The sequence below is a fragment of the Pithys albifrons genome, chromosome Z, assembly GCF_047495875.1.
Source record: "Pithys albifrons albifrons isolate INPA30051 chromosome Z, PitAlb_v1, whole genome shotgun sequence".
NCBI classification, from domain to species: Eukaryota; Metazoa; Chordata; class Aves; order Passeriformes; family Thamnophilidae; genus Pithys; species Pithys albifrons.
In genome coordinates this window covers 25041508-25063325 of record NC_092497.1, presented here as the reverse complement: position 1 = coordinate 25063325, position 21818 = coordinate 25041508, and the positions used below count along the sequence as shown (strand labels likewise).

The following is a 21818-nucleotide window of genomic DNA, read 5'->3' as shown; positions in this document are numbered from 1 at the left end:
GTCTGGCTTTTGCTATCATGGTAATTTCCCAGGGGAGGCAAAAAAAGAGTAATCTTTCATTTACTTGTATCCAGTCTCATCTCCAGGTTTGTAGAACCAATGAGGTTGCTCCCATCCTGCGTGAAAACCCATTGAACACTTTGACTTCAGTAAATCATACAGCCCACTGGTTCTCTCTGTTGGTCTCCCAGCAAATCTTTCTTCTTTAGGGTAACCAACTAGAGAGGAAAAGAAAGAAAGAGCAAACAAAAAACCTCAAAAGTTATGGCATACTATCATCACCAGGACAGACAACATGTATATAAACAGAGAAATCTAGCAGCAGGCTTTGCTGGAATCAATCTTAATTAAAAAAATACCTTCTTACCAATGTTATTAAAACCATAAGATTCTCTTGCTTTAGCTGCTGTGTATTCTATGGTGGTCCACTTTCCATAGCGATTTGGATCTAATTCTATCAGGTCAAATGGAGGTTCCCCCTCAAGGATCCAGTCACTGAGGTACTTTCCTATTCCACCAGCATGTATAATGCCATACCTTAAAAACAGGAAAAACCTCTGCAGTTCCAAGTCTTTTATGTTTTGTTTTTCAAAATCAGGATTAACATATACTGTTAACACAGACCTTAAAGTATTTTGATTTTTCACTGTTTTTTTTTTATTTGTTCTGTTTTGTCTTGTTTTCCAAGATTACATACTTTATTAACAGGTATTTCTACTGCTCCACTGTGAGCAGCAGAATGTCATTGCTACTGTACAGCAGCTGCAGTGTTTGAGATTATAGCAAGCTCTTTCTTTCTTTAAAATTCATAATTCAATCCTCTTTTCTGGGGAAATTAACACTCTTAATACTAAAGAAAGTTTTCAATCTTCTGATGTCTATTAAATATTCTTCTTAGTGACAGAATACCTCTTCTTTTTCAATCAGGTTTCATTAAACCAGACTCAGATTTGAAATCCATACGGAGACATTCTAGCAGCTACAGTGAGTATTTACATTCCAGTGACAACAGCAACAGCAGCAAAAAGTCAGGAGACAACACTACAGAAATTGCTTTAAGGAATTTGAAATTCCAGCAGTACTTTTTTCTTGATCCACAGAAAATCACGGAATGTAGAGGAACGGGGAGCAGAAATAGAAGACTTGTTTGCAACAGTGCCAGAATTTGAGAACTGCCTTTTCTCACCTGATTTGTCTTCTCTGTTCTCCACTACAACTACAAAGAGAGTTCCAGAAAGCTTATGCTAATAAAACAAACATATAGAAATTCCCCAGTACCAGTCCATAGCAAAAACCTGTCCTCTTTCTACATATTCAGTGTTTAAAGAACCAGACTGTAGAGGAAATACCTTGTCAGAAACCTACATTAAAGAAACCATACTAGACAGCAAAGGTAGGCACTCAACAGTTATAAAGTGATAGATTTTAGGTTTCCGTACTTACACGTTTTGTACATAATTCTAACTATCAAAATGCTGGAAAGCTTGACATCCATAGAGAAAAGCGTGTGAAATGTCCTCCTACAAGATTACCTGAACCAGAAAACTGGGGACACAAACTTTGTTGTGCTGCAATATGTGCATGTCACTACGCAGTCTGTGTATGATCAAACAGTACCATGTAATGTGAAATTACAGGCACCTCTGATTTGACACTGAAATGTTTATTGAGAAATAATCATTAATATTGAATGACATAAAACTTTTTTTAACACTTCTGTGAATTAGTTTGACATGTCCATAAAAAATTGTGAAAATAATCTAGGGAAGATGTGAAAATAAATTTTTAGTTATTTGAGAAATGTTCCCCTGAGCACAACTGAAAAATCCTTGCAAAGATAGTAACTGTTCAAAACCAAGTTTAGATTAACATGCAGCAATTAAACCATAAACAATCATGCAGTATAGGAAGCTAAAACAAATTTCATTTCCTACTCATGAACTTTGCATTCTGAAGTCTATGTCCTCAGTTAAAATAGGTAAGGATCTGAAGAAAAAAAAAGGTAATTATTTAACTCTAATGCATATGCATAAGAAGAGCAAACACATGATATAAATAACATTACTTTAATATAGTGGGGTCTTAATAAAAAAGAGAGAAATAACAAGTAAGTACATGAAATAATTCTGCCAAACACATCCCTTAGACAGTTCAGCACAAATCATCAGACTCAATACAAATTTCTATCACCACAGCTGATGCAGTGAAGATGACTGCTTGTAAACTGACTCTTTGCAAGTGTTCATGCTGTTAATTCAATTAAGCAACTCTTAGTTAGTCATGGGTATAAGCTTTGTGACCATATCTATGATGTCTTCAAGTATAGCTCCAGTCTTAGTCAGTTTAAGCCTCCCTGTATCAGCCCCTGCAGCCAACAGCACAGGAACAACAGCAAAAAGACCACTGCACAATTGTAATTGGTGACAGACCAAATACAATGAAGGTTTTAGGTTCAGCTGAAGATTGCGGAGCTGATGGCAGGGTAACCCCAGGAGCCAGATGGCACGGGGGAGGCTGCCCTGCACCTGGGCTGAATGGTCTCTGTGCTATGCAGAGCTTCGCAGCATCAACTCTGCACAACCCATTGATTTCAGTACGCCCAACTGGGCCTTCATTTACGAAGATCTTACATGACACAGGATGCCCAAATCCCTTGTTACTTCAAATAATAGGGAGCTGATTGTATTAATACATCCACTGCAATTCTGCTGTACAAGAATGAAATGTGTCGTTCAGAGACAGGATGTTAGAAGTAGCTGTGAAGAGTATTATAATGTAGCAACCTCAGTCTTCATATGATTTAGTTTCTCTAATGAGCACATACTGGCCTTCTCTGGAAGGAACTCTCCTCACTTATTTCTGACTCATTCCATTCCTTTTCCTAGAAACTCTGACTCTCTGCACACTGTGGTCACCTTTCTAGTGTCTTTGTCACAAGTTATGGAATGGTTACACTGCTTTGCATTAAACTTTTCTGAATAAAATCCTAGCCTACTCTTGCTAATGTTTTCAAAGCTATAAGGAACTAAAAACGGAGAGCATTGAGCAACCTTAATAATAAATAGTGCTACACACTCTGCTAACTATACTTAACTTCTTTGCATGTTAAAATGCCTAGCAAGCTGCTAATTTTAGATAATAAAAATCCTCTAATCTAACAGCACTAAGTCCTCTGTCACAATGTCCCTGCTAGTTGACTGTGAGATAAGGATTTGCTAATGCACACACAAAGTTACAACACTGATAGAAACACTGCAGTGACCCAGAAGCATAGAACAGAGTCAAAAGTCCCTGAAAAGCAGACAAAGCAATCCAGTGACAGCCACATAACTGGGACCTGTGTCTAAACATTTAGAGATAATCAAACTCCTGAAATAAGTTGTTTAAAGAAACTTAAACATCTAACACTAATCTTCAGTTTTTCATTTATGGAACTTTAATTCTGCTCCCATTGACACCAGTGAAGAAAAACACGCTCCAAAGTCTGGCCACAGAGTAATGAACTTAAACAGTCTTTTTGGTGAACAAGGTCTAGGCAAACCGCTTTTGTAACTGTAAGTTCTGCAAATGTTACTGAAAGATAACATTTTTTTTTTAAAAATCCAAGCAGCAAAGGTGAATACCTTTCACAATGAATCATTGCAAAATTACCAAGCCTTTTTATTTTGAGGGCCTCAGAAAGCATGCTAGTGATACTGCCTTATCTTATGATCTGAGGGTCTGTTTGGTTTGGAATGAAAGAAAACTGGAAAAAGCTGAGCTGGATTTTGAACAGCAAATTAGGCAATTGGAAAAACAATGTAAACAGAATGTGGTCAATAACATGCACCTGGAAATGTATTTAGTTCATTCTATCCATCTTGAATCAATTATGAAACTAGGACAATGTCAGTAAGTGTTTTACCACTGACTCTATCACTACCATGGTAGTCATGATAAATAGGATGTAAATTGCATTCAAGGAAAATATCATAATGGGCAAGTGAATGACATGAGTAAACTACTTATTTCTGTTGCACTGCCCTCTTTTTTTGCTTTCCTCCAATACTCAGCAATGTAATTTTTCAACTGAACTTTCAACATTCAGAAACATCACTGGGTTTGTATCTCTTGAGCAGTCAGTTACACAGTATGCTGGTCTTCTGCCTAGTATGCCTTCAGTTCTTTACCCCCAAATTAATGCTTCACATTAAAAGTTCTCCCTGTACCACTGATTTTTGCCCAGCTTTGGTGACACCAGTTTTACATACTCTGCACAACTGTTAAAACAATACAATTCAAAGCAATATACAAAATTAACTGGAAAGTGTATTGTAAACCGCAGCACATTTGTGACTTGCTTCACAGACAGTGCAAAGTACTACCCACTTCTTTTGTTCATGAAGTGTCACAGATGTTGGCCTCCAGATTAAAAGGGGGAAACAAATTTAGAAAACAGTGAGAGTTATGAAGTAAGAGAGAAGGATAAGCTTACGTTATACAGTTCGTGAAAGTTGAGACTATTTCAAATTACATTTTATACACAGTATGTGCAAAACAATGCCCAAACCTATAAAAATATGCAAAGCTTGAGTTCGCTGCCATTTTCACAATCAGACAGACAAACAAAAGTTGTCACAAAGAACTTACTCACCCAAAACCAATAGCTACCCAGTAATTTCTGACACCCTGATGTGGTCCCACCATAGGAAGAATGTCTGGAGAATAGGTGATAGGACCTGCAATTGTGTTTACGATGTCTGCTTTTCTCAAAATGGGGACCATTTCCATAGCAGCCTCAATATGCTCCATTATTCTGTCTAAATCAGACTCAAAAAGTTCTTTGCCGAAACCTGCACAAACATTTGACTCTTATTATATACATACTTAACTGAAAACACATATGTTTTAAATACAGTTATGCAATCTATATATGTAAAAGTTATATGGAATTAATCAGTGTGTATGTTCAAGCCTTTGCCACCCTACACAAGAAACATGGTGTGCATAAATCTCTACTTTCCTACAGGATCAAGTTTATTTATCACTGCAGTTATAGTATCCTTTATACATATTTGTTTAACCCAAAGGTCATACAAATTCAACAATGAAGTAGAAAGGAAATGAAGAAACACAGAAACTTTTACTTCTACATTGTTAGGACCCACTTATTTTCTCAATATGCCAATGATTTGACAAGGGGAAGAAACACACTTCCTGTATCTGCTTATAATTTCCATAAAATCATGTGAATTATTTCACCCCTCAGTCTGGGGTGTAAGAATTGCTGACCATCATTCTGTAGAGGCACTTGATGCTGCTGGAGACAACTAGTTCAGGAAGTTGTGAGAGGGCTATCCAAAACCGAACAATGTTGACTGCTTTTCCTTATAAAACATGTGTTTTTTAAAATCAGCAACATCATTGACTTAATATAACTTTCTGTCTGGAAGTGAAGGGAAAGCTGAAGTCCAGATATAACACAGCAATTTATAATTTTTTTAGGAAGCAGATGTATGACATAGGATACCTTTGTATCCGTTACAAATCTACAGCTCTCTTGCAGTTATATCCAAGTACAGATTTTTTCTAAGACATTCTTTTGCTGTTCCTATTTGACAACCACATTGTCCTGCAGAAACAGCAAAAATACAGAGCCTCTGTATGCCAGAGAGAACTGTAACCCAGGAAAATCTCTGTTCTGTCAAAAAAGGCTTTGGTGACTGCATCTAATCACAAAGCACAGTAGGCTAAGACTATGTTTTAGATGTGTATTTTGTGTCTATTGCAAGTAGGCTTTTCTTAGGTTACATGTGTATTTCTATTCTCTTTTATCATTAGAGTTACGATTATTTTTGAAAAAGTTTCTGCATTACAACCATGCATTGCAAATATTTTGTATTTTCCATCACGTAAGGAAGTGCAATAGCCTGGGATTTATACACATTAAAATGTGTGCTAGAGCTCATCACGTTTAAGGATTTAATATTCTTAATTACCTGGTGGGACTCCATTTGTTACCCATGAGTCCTGCAGCTTCATCTTCTCCTCGCTTTCATATGGACCAAATAAAAGACCATCCCTTTCTTGCCTTAGATAATATGATCCTTCTAAGTCACGAATCACAGGCAATTCTGTTTTTAAGGCTTTCACTTCAGGGATAGTTGATGTCACAACATACTGATGATGAACAGGTATGAGAGGGTGCTGCAGGCCAATCATCTTGCCTATGTCACGGGCCCAGAAGCCTAGAGAAGAAGGAAAAAAAACCCAGCAACAAAATAGAAATATTCAAACGCTAATTAAAGTGAATGGACAGTAAAATACTTGCAGGAAACACTGCGCTTTTATATGTGACCTTTTTCCCCCATATTTCTAATTTTCATCTTTTTTTCATATTATCCAGCATATTTTTCCCTCCATAATTCTATGTAATTTTTCCTAGTTATACTGTACATTATTATATATTATATATTGAAAAAAAACATAACTGGTAAATTATAAATTAAGCTTAAATTAGAGGTTCCACAAACCCCATGGATTATTTCAGTAAAGTAGGTCTGCAATGTACTCCTAGCAAAGTTAGAAACACTTAAAAAACAGAATAAATTAGCTCACACCACAGGTGTTAACCTAGCCTCTTATTATCAACCAAATGAACTAGTATGCTTTCCCAAGACAGCAGTCAAGTCCTAACTCCCCAAAAGAGCATGGCAAGTATTTTCAGGCAGATAACCTCAAGAATTAGAGTTTCTCTCCTCTTTGACATGTGCCATGTGACTCCTGTTGATTGTCTCTCACACAGCCATCATCAATTTATTATGATGTTCATATTGATAAGTAGTCAGTGTGCTCTCCCATAGTTGTCCAGTTAGAAGACTTGACAGACTGTGACCAAAAAATACAAGCAACCATTTCCCTGCCTCTGAAACTGGTGCAAGATCTTCTATGTATACCACAAGGCATCAGTTACAGAAGATGTAATTCTGCTCTGTTAAGGTTAAGCTGGTAAGACACATTCACTTGGTGAGGCACTTGCATGAAAGTCAAGGACTGGAAGCCACTTGACTGCCAAACTTACTAGTTTGGGCTCTGCATCACAGCTTACATCTGCTGTGAGGTTGGAACTTAACACACTTGGGAATCAGACATACACCTGACTGGAATGGCAGCTGCTCTAAGAAGCTTTGAATATCCCTCAGTCCAATTTTCCTGACTCTTTAGAGTAGGAAGCAGAGGTCTCAGGAGTGAGAATGAAGGGGGAAAATTGGATGGAATGGGAGTTTCAGGGGAGCCTGGCAGTGAGGGCTAGGGGGAAGCCAAAATGAAAGAGGAAGGAGAGATAGCAGGGCCTTTCAAATAAAAGGTTATGTGCCATATGGCACCCAGAAAAAGAAGGCAGGTCAGCCTAGTTCTTGTGTAACCAGCTGTCTCCAAACTGTTTATGATAAACTATCTCTAGCAAGATTTGCTACCTAAGACAGCTGCCCCTTTTTCTGGGACATACACTTTGTTTTGCCCAGCTTAACATGCAACTTTTCTTCCTTTTTGCTGCTTATTTGTCTTAACCAAACATTGCTACCTCTCTCTTTAATTCCATACTCTCCAAGACCTAGTCAAAGTTTCTCAGGCCCCTGTGGGCACCAAAAGGAATAAATGATCTGAACAGCCTCACCTGAGATTTCCACCCACACCCCTGCCTATGGGCACAAGGTCGGCTGTGCCATTCCAGGTCAGCTCAGGTCCTTCAGAACCTGTCTGAGCTGGTTTGATTGTAGGTGTATGCCTGTTTACAGCTCTGTCACAACCATGCCGGTGCCTGGCCATGGAACACATTGATCCAGACCCTGATCCGTGGGCTACTTCCCAGCTTGACCTCAGCTCAGTCTGAACTCTACAGTCCTGCCTGTTGGTTACTAGGCACTATTTGACTCTGGATCTGTCACCAGGCCTGCTCCTGACCTGTGATCACATTCTTGGCTTGGCCTCAGCCTGGCATCATCACTATGGATCTGACTGTGCTTCATCTCCACAAGCTCTTCTGGAGGTCTGGACTGTGGGCTGACCCCAGATATGGGTTCTGGGCCTCCCCTGCTCCCGTCCCTTGTGCTCTGTCGGACAGAGCCCTTACTGGCTCAGCCAGCCTTGTTACCCTGCTTGGCTCCCTGTTCTATGGGGAGCAGCCGGCGCACGCCACTTGCTGACACTCACTTGGGAATACATCCTCTCACTCCTAGCATGGCTTAAAGCCAGGGCAATTAGGAAAGTTGAATAGGGCTTTGGTGGCGATATACCATTCTCCATGTCAAAAGAGCTGTCAGTCTCTTATTTAATATTACCAACCAGCCTCAGAGTCTAATACCCATGCTTTTTAAAAATGCAAGATTTCCAAGGGAAATATCTTCTGTGGTGCCTCAGCTAATATTTGCTGGCACCCACCTAAAGCAAGGGAGCAGGAAATCAAGCATCACTATCAAGAGATGTGTTCACTTGAAAGCCCCTGACCAGCCAACATTAGAAACCAATACCAGTTGTTCTGTTGCCTTTTATAAGGCTTTTGCTTCTTAACGGTACCCTTACCACTTGGAGGAGACTCACTGCTAGAATATGTCTTAGGTCAGTTAAACTGGCTTAGGGATACCATACCATAGTTGCATACACTGAATGATCCAAAACATCCTTTAAGGATACTGAAACCTGACATGATCGATCCCTTATACAGAAAATGACAAAACTGCATTTCTAGCACATCTGCAAGTGTTTCTGTCGTTACACATGACACATCGAAATGAGGATTTAAGTGGAGGCTAAAAATCGTTAGAGAACTTCTTTTGATTTGGGAATTTCCATATCACCTACAAATATAATTATTTTAAGTTAAGACCAACTAATGATCCACAGAGGAGAACTAAAACTAAAGTTGCAGAAAATTAGGTCTTTAAAACCTAGCTTTGTTTCTTTCTCAATAGAAAGTTTCTTAACCATTGAAGTTTGCAGAATAATATTATACACAGCTAATTACACAAAATGCTTTTGTGTAAGAGGTTTGTTTAAAATCTTCAGTATTGTAGTTCTGAAAAAGTCTCATGCTAAGTGTGTATTTAATTTCTTAGAATAACAAGAAGTGACATTTACTAATTGAAAAATATTACAGTTTCTTTGTTTAAGGTTTTTGAACCATGTGCAAAGGTATTAAAAAACCAAAAATGGCAAAAGGAAGAATATATTCTCTGAAACAAGACTCTAATTGGAAGCAGATGTCAAGTCCCATTACATATGGTAGAGATAAATGAAGGCATACATTATGTCTCTAGGACATTTGTGAAGATTAAATTGTAGAGACTGCAAACACCTGATGTTGAAATATTCAGGGGTGGTATTACTTAGCACATCTGCTGGGGTACGTAATCTGACTACACCTTGTTTTTGAAAAAGAAAATTCCCCACCACTACTTATATATAAATATATACATATAAATGGTTGTGTATAGTGTGTACATCTGAAAATATGCTTATATATACACACCCAGACTGTACATGTAAACTAAATACACTATTTTTGCAGACTTTAATCAAACATTCCATTATAAATGCTCTGTGAAACACTTCAGCAGGCTCAGTACCAGTTAGTTCATGTCAGGGATTATTTACTAGGCATCTGCTTTTCTCCAAAATGGAAATCTCACATAAGGAACAGCTAAAGATGTGTTGAAACCAGTTTGTTCCAGTTCCTCAGCAGATGTCAGTTGTGGGGTGAAGGGAGGGAAGAGAGAATGTAAAGAGCTTTCTGATGTATTTTTCTCTGCAACATGAGCCTAGAATATGAACTCTGAATTATACCAGTCATGTTCTGTAGTGGAATGAGGCAACGCCAAGAAAAAGAATGAATGTTATCTGAGAAAACATTTATAAGAGATATGTGTTATACAGTATTGATTTTACATCATTAGCCAGAATGTTAAGCAATATGTGTTTCAAATATTCCTTTTGGCTGAACAGTTAACTACACAGGAGAAATAAGCAAATATATTGCTGATTTAATAACTTATTAAATAATAAAAAAGACTTATGAAAAGTTCACAAGGCTACATTCTAATTTTTGCAAATAAACTTTGAAAAGCATTTACCATAAAACTCTGCCTAATGTCAACTTTAACATAAGCCAAAGAAAGATAAGTACACTACAAAATGGTAAGAAAATTACTACATCTGTGATATTTCATCCACAGGATGCAGAGCCAATAGTTAGGAATAATGAATGCCTAGAAGTTTGTGGCCTAAATAAGTCTGATGGCCAAAAGAGCTGTCTATTTCACTATCTTGGATCACTCCCAGACCAATATATCCACACTGTGTAACGAAGACATACGGATCCTATTTGTAGAGAGCTTGTGGTTTTGTAACTGAAGGCTGTCCCACAATTCATGCCTGAAAGCCATGAACTGACAGTGCAAAGGCAAATATTTATTGACATCTCTCATTTCCAAGTGTTAGACTCTGCAATCTACATAAAATTCTTTTATTTTGGCTTCCCTGTTTGTGTGGTTATTTGCTTTCTAAAAAGCATATTAAATTCCCCTACTCCTCTTTCTCTCCAAAATGTCATTCTGTTGCACTCATGAGTAAGTTTAAAGCCTCAAAGTGAACTTTCTCAGATCCTTGCTATTTAACCTAGACACAAAGACATAGCAGATGACCACCTATGCATGGAAGGCATATGATGAGAAAGTGCACTTCTCAAGTTACTCTTTATTGAAAGGATGGTATGATCTAACCCAGGGCTGTCTACATCCCAGACACTGAAAGAAAGATCACTCAGTAAAGCTCATCCACTGAGAGTTCAGCCTTTTTATCCCAGTCTCTCCAAATTTCTCTCTATCCCAATCTTCTATCTTCACCATTCCTGCTTGTCTCATAGCTGCTCTTTTCTGCTGTCTCATTCTTCCTACTCCAGTTCTTACATCCTTCTTCAGATATTTTGTTGCCATGTGCAAGTCAGTCTCCCTAGTTTGTCAAATTCTCTCCCAGATGCCTTCTCTTCTTTCCAGTCTGCTCCCATCTACCTCTCCCTTGCTACTCTACCAGCCTCTTATGCTTAGACAGCTCAGGTAGCCTCAGTTTTCCACTCAGTTTCACACAAAACCATTCCTTGAAGATCCTTCCTAATAATTTTGTCTGAAAAGCTCCTAGGTCTTGTTTCCTTAATGAAACATAGCAGATACCTTATTCCCACTATCCCTCTCCCTAGTGTCATCCCCAACTGTTGCCATCCCCTCTTTGTCTGAGCTTCCTTATTAAGTCCTCTAGCATGTAACTGTTCCATTTGCTGTCAGTGCTGCCAAACACCTCCAGGAATCTTTCCCAAGCATTTCACTCTCCCAGAGTATTCCCCTTTCAGTCCAATTCACTCATAATTCCAACGGTCAATCATAGTTATTCTACCCACAAACAAAAAGAGTCCCTGTCTCACTTAATTTCTCAATTTTTTATTCTTTGCACTAGAAATATATACTTTTTCCTTTTTTTTCCCCTGTCCACTGCATATATACAGAAAGGCATTATAAAGGCACAATCTTGCTCTCAGTTCATTTGTCCCATCTGACTGAAAAAGTCCATGTGCAACATCACGGCTTCCTACCGAAGCCTGATTATTCACTGCCATGGGATGTATGAAAGACTAATGCCCTAATAATGCAGATATGATTCCGTATGAGACAGACAGCAAAAATTTAACCTATATGGTAAATATTTAACATGTTTTCAAACAACTGAGAACAAAAAGTCTTCTACTAGGAAGCAGACGGTATGCTCTATATTGGACATGCTAACAGTTTCATCAATAATGTATTTTTCTATACTTGTATAAGGCACCATAAAAATAAGTGAAGTTTAGATTGAATACAGATTTTTAGACCTATTAACTTGCTTAAGGAAACAAACACAAATCCAAAGGACTCTTGCCCAAAAACTCTTTGAAACAGAAACATCAGTTTGACTTCTTTAAACATCAGTTTGCTTTCTTTAAAGGAGAATAAAAATTGCATATGTAAATACAAACTCCTTCGAGTTAGGCAATTTTTATGGCACACAAAAAATGCATTGTTAAGCTAAGTCCACGTTTAAAATGCTACTCAAAGAACAACAGAAAAATCTTCTGTCTCAAGAATATGTGGATAGAGTTAAATCTTAGAGAAAGATAATACTGGAATAGGCAAGGTCAAATAGTCAGTCTCTTTGAAAAAACAGTGAAGACATTTCTACATCATTTGTACATTCCATCTCCCTGCCTAGGTATCTTTCATTAGATTTTAGAGGCAATATCGCATAGTCCGGAGGATAGTTCAATCACCCAGAGGGTGGTTGGGCACTGGAACGGGCTCCCCAGGTAAGTGGTCACAGCACCAAGCCTGCCAGAGTTCAAAAAGTTTTTGGATTATATGCTTGGGCACATGGTGTGATTCTTGGGGTGTCCTGTGCAGAGCCGGCAGTTGCACTTATTATCATTGTGGATCCTTTCCAACTCAGGATATTCCGTGATAATAGACTGTAGCTTCTCTTCTACACAACTTACTACAGACCAGTAAAGGTCTCTTCTGCTACTAAAATCTAGCAAGGCAGTCTGATTGGTAACTGCTGGAGACAAAGCATAAATAAATACTTTTAATGCCTGTTAAAGGGCAATTAATAGAAGAGTGAAATATTCACCTTAGTGTAAAGTAATATGGGCAAAGTACTTTTTACTACAAACCAAGTGAATGTTCAAAAACATATATTGCTTATACATGTTATCCATGCAATTCAGAACAGGTGCTTTTCATTAGCTAGTTTGTAAATCTGAAGAGTACACAAATGCTTGTATTAAATCCTACCTGCAGTATTCACAATTCTCTTTGCTCGAATTGTTCCAAGTGGAGTTTCAACTTCCCATGTCCCATCCGATCGGGAGTTCAGATTAGTTACTTGGATGGGATAATTTAATTGGGCACCGTATTTTCTGGCTCCTGCAGCCAAGGCCATAGTGAGAGAATATGGATCAATATGACCATCTCCAGGGTTATACAGGCCAGCTAAAACCTAAGTGGAGTTAAAATCCCCCAAATGAAAGAAATTAAAGTTTATTAAAATTAGCCAATTTTTGAAAAAGCCCTTTTTTTCTTGAATATAGTAAACTCTAAGAAGTCAAATCAAAACCATTTTTCAAAATATAATAATAATAATAATGGCCTATACATAATTATCCAACTTAACAATGGTCTAATGGAGTAAAATTGTTCAGGCCTCCCATGCAATCAAAGGTTGCAGGGCTTTAATGTTATAATATTATATACATAGTAATTAATAGTATGCATACTGGGATACATTATGAACTACAATACACGAGTCTGATTTTAGGCTACAATAAATATTTTTTCATTGAAAAACAAAAATTTCTTCTACAATTTCTGTAAAGTAGGTAGACCTCACATGTATGTATCTGATAGACCAATATTTAATTGGAATGGAAGTTATATTTCATAAAATCAGCTTTCTTACCTTATCCATGTTCAATAGGGGGAATAACTCTTGTACTTTCTCAGGTGTGATTAGGTACTGCTCTGTTGGGTGCCAACCAGCACGAGTCATTTGATATTTGAATTCATCCACCCTAGTAGGGGTTGAAGCTATTCTGATACTGCCAGGCTGATGAAACCCCACAGGCTAAACCAAAGAGAAATAGCAAATTACTGAAAGAACCATTACTGATAGCCATATATGGAAGGTCCTATGCTATGGGAAGTCTACAGGAATTTTGCCACTAGCATCACTGAAAGAAAATTCAAGTAAGTTAGGGCCCCTTGAAGAAACAGGGCTTAGATATAAACTTCTAGAGAAAATAATTTTCAAGAAATTATCAAATGAACTTCCTAAGTTAATGCATGCTATCTTCAAAACAGTTGCAAGAAGCATTTACTGGATGTCACAATACATTTCTTTTTATTAAGAATTGATTAGTATTTGATGTATGGATTTACACACTTTCAAAATTAGAATCATCAGATATGTTTCAAAAATAAGTATATATAACAATTTATATTAAAGTCTATCATCTGTGTAATTTTCTATTGAGATGGTGCAGAATATATTTAACTAAGCACCTTTATTGACACAATGAATAACTACTCACCTTCTTGTCTTATTAATAAAGTAAACATTCTTACAGAGCTAGACACTGACTGCTTACTTTCTGGTACACACAATTTTCTTCACCTTTTCTATGTTACCCCATAGGACAATAACAGGGCTGAATTAAGTCTTTTACTGGAACTCACAATGATAACCTGCTGTGGCATCTTACCTCACTTAGTAGTAGAAAGAAGAAAAAAGCATTTTATGACAAATATAAAAAATACTTGTCATATTACATATGACAAATGAAAAAAAAACCCTATAAAATTTGTAGGCTGCTACAGTAAGCATCATGCAATTTCTGCTGCAGTCCAAAGCAAGTATGAGTTTAGTAAATGAAATCTATGACTGAATGATGACAGATAAAAAGATGACTCCTGTGTTTCTCTGCATATCTATTCCTTAAGTCACTAAATAAAAACATATTTCTGAAAGGGATCGGAAAAATTGCAGCAGTTTTCTCAAGTACAGACAGCATCATGTCATATGAATTTTTAAGTAGACATGTTTAAAGCAGGAATGTATCATAATCAATCCCTACATTCCAGGTCCCTGATGCTATTTGAGCTCCTCTATAAAGCTCAAGTTGCAGACTATCAGTCTGCTGAGCTCCCAAGATGTTTTATGAACACCATTTTCTTAAACTGTAGAGGGATCTGGGAAACCATCTAAAATACATAGTGACGAAGAATGAAGAAGAATTTATTTGTATAAAAAATTATACATTTGCACTCCACACCGTATCAACTACAAAGTTTTTTGTAAGACTGTTACTGCAGTTAGTATTGCTCTGAATTAATACTTTAAAGGTTAAGATGATTACCTGTCCAGTCTCTTCTTCAAGCTTCTCATACAGTTTGATGCTGTAAGCATGGATTTTCTTCAGGTTTATTCCAGGATGAAAATAAGTAGTTAAGCCAGCCTCAAATAAGAAATAGGAAAAATAACAACATGGATTAGAAATGTAGTGTTTTCTTTCCTTCCTTCCAGCTGTCAAGATACCATAAAGAAAGAGAACACATGGATAGAACCAACTGCTGCAAAAATAAAATCCTTTCCTTACTTATGGTATTTTTGCTTTCTGCACAAGTGTCTTTCCATCTGTCTTTTCTCATCAAATTTGTCAACCCATGATAACTGTTGCAGTTATTCTCTCCTATGGTTTCTTTTCTTCCTTAAGTTGTTCCCCTGAGAGTTTCAAATCTTTTGGAAGAGACACACAAACTTCATTTCTGATAATTACGTCAAATTATTAACTGTAAATGTCTCATAGTAGGGTCTTTTTCTTCTTGAAAATGGAGATGGGTGAGAAACCAAACCTTCAGAAAGACCAGATCTTCACAAGAATTACTACATTCCTGGGGTGTGAACAGCAGGGTAGTGGAAACTGATATTCTTCTATTTTCAACAGTTGTCTCATGTAGCAGCTAAAGAGCAATTACTGCATTTCAGAAGTAGTTTAAGAAATTATTGTATATATTTTGTACATCACTTTACTTGGTCTGACTTTAGAAAGCTGTCGAGTTCTTTCGAGTTCATGCAAAGGTCAAGTCAAGAAGTTAATACGGCCTTTTCTATATTTAAGGAAACTATTCAACTGCCTACAATGGAAACGGCTTCATCAACCTAATGACATTCTCAATAGCAGTCATTTAGCACTTAAAAAGACCAAATAAAATGTTCATGAAGTTAAGCACATGTCTTTGTATGTCTTGGATTTGTCAACTCACTAAAACAATTCTTCAAGTGAGACAGCAGAAATGCAAAATTACATTGGGTTTTCAAGATAACTACACTGATTTAAATATTGCATATACATAGTGCATTTTTTTGCTAACTAAAACAGAGCTTATTCATAGATCAAGGTTGCTTCCATTAAGAGAGCTAGACACTGGAGTCCATCTTTGAGTTCACTGACCTTCTGAGAAAAAAGACAGCAGGAAAGTCAAAGGTAGAAAGTAACACATAGAGTACAGTTTTGATAGTTTCCTTCTAAGCTGCCTAGTATGCATGAACATTAAACACTCTTGATTTTAACTTGTCAATGTTGTTCAGTGCTACATATTTTGAGGCTTTAACTTTTAAAGCTAGTGGAATATCTGTAAACATATGAATAACAAAAGCCATATTTAGTGATCTTTAAAGATATATATCAAGTCAAACTAATTCAATTATGCTAAAAAGCTACTAAATGTTACAATTCTCTCTAATTAATATATCACATATTGAATGAATTAGATTACACATCCTCGTTATTTTAAACCATGGTCTCTTCTGTCCTATCTTTCTTGGTGCGGTTTCACATTTAAGAAAGGATCCTTTTCTTCTGAAAGTTAGCTTCATACTGCTCTTAGCAAATAGTTTACACTCAGACACCATTTCCATCAAAAAACATAAATCATACTCACTGACATGACAGGTACTCAATATTTTCAGGGAAAGAGTGTCATTACTGTCTGGCATTACTGATTGTGTGCCTTGATGCCAGCCACAGTGTTTAAAGCTTTTCTTACCTTTATTTGTGGGAATTTTATCTTTCTGATATCCTAATTTATATGTGATATTACAGCGTACCACATGACTGAAATGCCAAAATAATTCAATGGAAAAGATTGTAAAATTAATCATTTGTCAGCATTATATTTTTCAGTTGTGTCTGTATTTTATCATAAGTTTGACTCTAAGTATGTTTGGTATTGTTCATTACCTTAACAATCTATGTTTATAAAGTAATCACACAAACCTGTACGAGATAGATAGCCAGCAATTGCCCCATTAAGGACTGAGAAGGCATGCTGGATTCTGGAATTCCCTGGGCTAAATTAATAGTCTGGAAAAAATACTGCTTGTCCTTTGCTTATTATCATACTGGATCATTAACATCATACTGGACATGGCTGAAGACTAGATATTTGACTAAATGTAAGTTTTACCTCATTTGATACATGTACCTTTATGTTGTTGTGAACACATTTATTTTAATTACCTTAGACTAAACCCCAGGGTTGTTTCACTGCAGAATTTTTAATTAAAATTTGTTTCTTAAAAAATACATTCTAAGGACCCTATTTTCTGTGTATACAGAATGAAGAAATAAATTAGGCATTCAAATGTTTAAATTCCTTTAGCCATGTACAGTAATTTACTACAACCTGCAAACTTTGTCATCTCATATGACTTTTACCGTCTTCTTTTATTTACATAAACATTTTTTGGTCTTCTGTTATTTTCCAAACATAGTAATGTATCTTCCAGACATAAGAAAATTCCATTTTAGTGGTCACTACTATTGTAGTCATTTTGAACTATATAAGCAAAAAATATCTAGCAAGGTAGCTACAAAATTATATTTTTTCAAGGGCATTTAATTGCATAAATTAAATAAATATTTCATTCTCCTACATTTCAAAGTGAAGAAAAAATTTTAAATGCATTCGATGCCTTTAGCCCCAGATAATGTTTCTGACTTCAGGAGTGCAGCTGAGACACAACTGTAACCTGGCTACACTATATAAAAATTAAGATTATAAAATCATAAAATAATGATAATTAAACAAATTGATTGGGAACTTAGGAGTTCTCTCTGTAACTTCATATTCAAACAGGGTCAGCTAAAGGATCAGACCATGTTGCTCAAGATTTTCTTCAGCCTGTCCTTTGAAAATCTCTGAAGACTGCACTCCTTTCCTAGCTAACCACAGAACATTGCACTTGTCCTTGTTAAATCCATAAAGCTCCTGTCCTCTCATCCTTGAGCCTGTCTAGGTCCCTCAGCCTGGCAGCCATGCCTTTAATGCATTGACTGGTCCTCCCAGGTGGGTGTAAACTACACACTTGATGCACATGTGTTTCATCACCTACTCCAGATTATTGAAAAACATATAAAACAGGCTGGGTCCCAGGACAGACTCCTGTGACACTCCACTTATTTCTAGGCTTTGGACAGTGTATGACCCATTTCCTACCATCCTTTGAGTCCAGCCAACCGGTCTTTTAACTTTCTAGCTGTCCAGCCATACAGACCATAGCATCTTCAGCTGCGTACGTGAATATTACAGGAAATAGTGTCTGAAGTCTTGCTAAAATCTAGGTAAGTGACATCAATTGATCTCCCCTTGTCTAAGAATTCATTCCATAATAGAAGGCAATAAGGTTTCATCAGACATGATATATTCTTGGCAAATCTATCCTGACTGTTCCCAATCACTTTTTTGATCCTCTGTGGATCCAGACCTGAGCCTTGTTTGATGATTTTCCCAAGAATCAAACTGTGGCTAGCTGGCCTTTAGCTCTTCTGCTCATCCCCTTTGCTTTTTAAAAAGATGCATACACATGCCCTTCTCCAAACTTTTGGCACCTCCACCAATCTCAACAATCTTTCAGTGTTGATAAATCTGTGGCCGTGCAATACTATGAGCAGTCAGTGCCTCACTTCTGTACTTAAAGTACTCTTTGAGCATTTCTAAGTTATGGTTCAGTACACAAAAATGCATGATCTGATTCTACACATGGTGTTGCTCTGTTTGTTGAAATGTGATATGACTCCCTATAAAAGATACACAGTTACTGAATTTTGTTTCTCTTAACTACATACAATGTGTTTTCTTTTGCTTTAATTGTTGAAAAGAGGGTAAAAAAAAGTATAATATTTAAACATTGTAGGCAGTGATTTTTTAAAATTTCATTTATTTTACTGTTGTTTTCTCATAAAGCCCCAAACACAAAACATCTGCACCAAGATGAAGCATTTTAGACTTCAGACATCCTCCCCTTGGAGAAGTATGAGAATACCAATAGAATACAATACACCTGAGACATCCTCCTTAATTTGTTCCTGAAAGGCACTCAAATAAAGTATTGCATATATGTTCTACACTATTAACAGAGTAGTTCTAGAGACATGAAACTATTGGGTTCTCTGTTCTTTTTTATGGAATCACAGAATATTCTGACCAACAAAGGTCACCAAGTTCAACTCCTAAGTAAATAGCCCATGCTGGGATTGAATCTGCAACCTTGGCATTATTAGCACCATGGTCTAACCAACTGAGTTAATCTCAGGGTCTACACATAGACATAACACCCTCCCAATTTCAGATATGAATAACTGGAAATGAACTGAAAAAGCATCTATTATTGTATTATTCTGCTAAGCTTTATTTTGTTCCACTATCTACTCCAGACGTTGATGTAGAAAACACGTAATTACATACATGTATGTTGTGCACCACTATGTCCATGTGATTAGGACTATTATAGGAGGTATCCCCACCCTAACATGATTACAAGTGGATCTGTTTTAATTCTTTTCCTTAGAATGCAGACAAACCTTCAGGCTTAAAAAAACCCCACAGTGAACAGTTGTTACATTTGGTCCTCCAGGACTTTATGTAATGTCAGCAGTGGCAGGCAAGAAGGCTGGAGAATAAAAAGGTAATGAAACTTCCATACTGTTATATACACAAACTGCTGTTGATTTGAGAGATCAACGAAACATTTCTTACTGCATGCCAGGTAGATCCTGCAGTGAGCTCAGATTTTTCCAGTAGAACAACATCCTTCAAACCAGCTTTAGCCAAGTGATAGGCCACACTCACACCAACACAACCACCTCCAATGATCACTGTGTCTGCTCTGTCTTTCCCCAAGGAAGCAGGTGAGGTTTTTGGCCTGAAAAAAAGGAAGACAAGGAAGGAAGGAAGGAAGGAAGGAAGGAAGGAAGAGACAATTTTTCATCTCTTTTGTTACTGCTTCAATGATAATAAAACTTAGTGTCTGCTTGGGAGTTTACATACCTAACTTAAAACCTAACCTAACCATTTCTATCTTCTTTCAAAGTAGATGCTCTTAGAAGGTCATATATGTAAATAGTAGTAATACAAAAAAAGAAAAAAAAACAAAACAAAGCAAGCTCGCTTCTACTTGTAACTTTACAACTTATGTTATTACCCAGTATAGCTTTGTATGTAGATCCTACTTCTCAATAACAAACAGACCCCCAAAATGACAGTGTCAAAACCTGACTTTTCAAAAACACTATAGTATGTGCAACATAAAGTCTTTAAAAAATGTCTACCTAGTAAGACTCCTTAATAAATTTCTAAAGCCAATGTCAGTAGACTACAACAGTGTACGTGTTCATGAACAAGGAAGCTTAGTTCTTAATTTCATGTTCTATTTTAAAATGTTCTACTTTTCTAAAGGCAAAACATTATAGAAACAAGTTTTTGTCAATGGCTCACACCTGCTACCCCCAACATTGTATTTTCACAACTACTTTAGGGCAGCATAAACAAGAACAGCTACCATAGGTAGTCCCATTCTTCTCCAAGTCATCTGATCCTTCTCTCTACTGCCTCATCCACAGGCAGTCAAGCAGTAAGCTACATGTGGAAATTCATCACAATTTTTTAAAAAGTCTTTGTGTGTGTGTGTGTGTGTGTGTGAACAAGGTAGGACATATTTAATATAGTAGCAGTACAGACTACTGTGAAACCACAGTATCTTTCCCTTCAGGACAGTTAATCAATACTCAATTTTCTTTCTCCTTTCCTTGCACATTTGCACCTTCTCTGGGAACAGACTTTCTAATGTATAACTAGTCTTCCACCTGTCCTCCACTCAGAAATCAAAGTTACTAGTTTTATGTATTATGAACGGAGATCTTATGACATTTTAAATGCACCATGCTTATTCACTAGGTGGTAATGAATAAATGAGAGCACAGGACACCACAACTTTTCTGTATTTGCTGCACCACACACTCGCACATGTTCTTTTTTGTGATTACATATTAATTTTTGCAAGTTAACTGTAAGCTGTTTAACTGCCAGATGTGAGACACTTACACCAGCTCCTCTAATGAATGTTGAGGCACATGTTAATCAAGGTCAAGCAAAAAGGCTTTCCTCATGTTTCTTTTATGCTTGGATTTGAGATTTCCTCACCTGACTTTCAGCTTTTTTCAAACCTTCACCCAGGAGCCCGGCAAGAACACGGGATGCACCTTCCCAGTGAACTACACGATTCACCCACATAAAACTGATCATTACTTTCTCATCGGTATGGCCCAGAAGACAACAGAAGGGATCTCCCTACACCAAGTCAGCAGCGCCCCGGTTGGTTCTGGCTTTGACGCAGTAAAGCGAGGCGCTGGGAGACGCACCTCCTGCCCTCAGGTGACCCGTCCGGCAGCTGGCTGCTAGCGGCAACCCGGCGGCAGGACCCCGGCCCCTCTCCCTGCCTTTACCGCGCATCCCCGACAGCGGCATCGCGGAGGCGCCGCGACCGCGCCGGGCCCCTCCGTACTCGCCCCCCGCCCGGCGCGCCCGCACTCACCGCCCCTGGGCACCGGGGGGCCGCAGGGCAGCCGCGCCGAGAGGGCCGGGCCAGCGCGGGGGCCGGAGCCGCCGCAGGGCTCCCCGCAGCACCGCACTCATCCCGCACACGCTGCAGGGATGCAGAACGCTGGCCCCGCACCGCTCGCCGCGGTGTCCCGTTCCGCCCCCGCCCCGCCGAGCCCGGCCCTTCCGGAGGAGGGCGCCGGACTACCCCTTTGCCGAGAGGGCAGCCTGGGGGGCCACCGGGTGCCTCCCGACCTCGGGCCAGGCGGGGGCGGCGGCAGGAGGGCTCGGGGCAGCCCCGCCCGTGCCGGACCCGCGGGGTCAGGGGCC

The 21818-nt window shown here is 38.1% G+C and overlaps 1 protein-coding gene across 1 annotated transcript in view; it reads right to left on the bottom strand.

Moving 5' to 3' along the window:
* Positions 1-21753, bottom strand: part of DMGDH (dimethylglycine dehydrogenase) — a 40421-nt gene extending 18668 nt beyond the window's left edge. The window contains exons 1-9 of the mRNA XM_071581674.1: positions 21484-21753; positions 19650-19815; positions 14969-15067; positions 13513-13677; positions 12849-13053; positions 5979-6227; positions 4634-4832; positions 368-537; positions 65-218 (exon numbers count right to left, since the gene is read on the bottom strand). Coding sequence (XP_071437775.1) covers positions 65-218; positions 368-537; positions 4634-4832; positions 5979-6227; positions 12849-13053; positions 13513-13677; positions 14969-15067; positions 19650-19815; positions 21484-21584 — 1508 coding nt within the window. The 5' untranslated portion in view covers positions 21585-21753. The remainder of the gene's footprint in view (positions 1-64; positions 219-367; positions 538-4633; positions 4833-5978; positions 6228-12848; positions 13054-13512; positions 13678-14968; positions 15068-19649; positions 19816-21483) is intronic.
* Between the last annotated feature and the right edge of the window lie 65 nt (positions 21754-21818).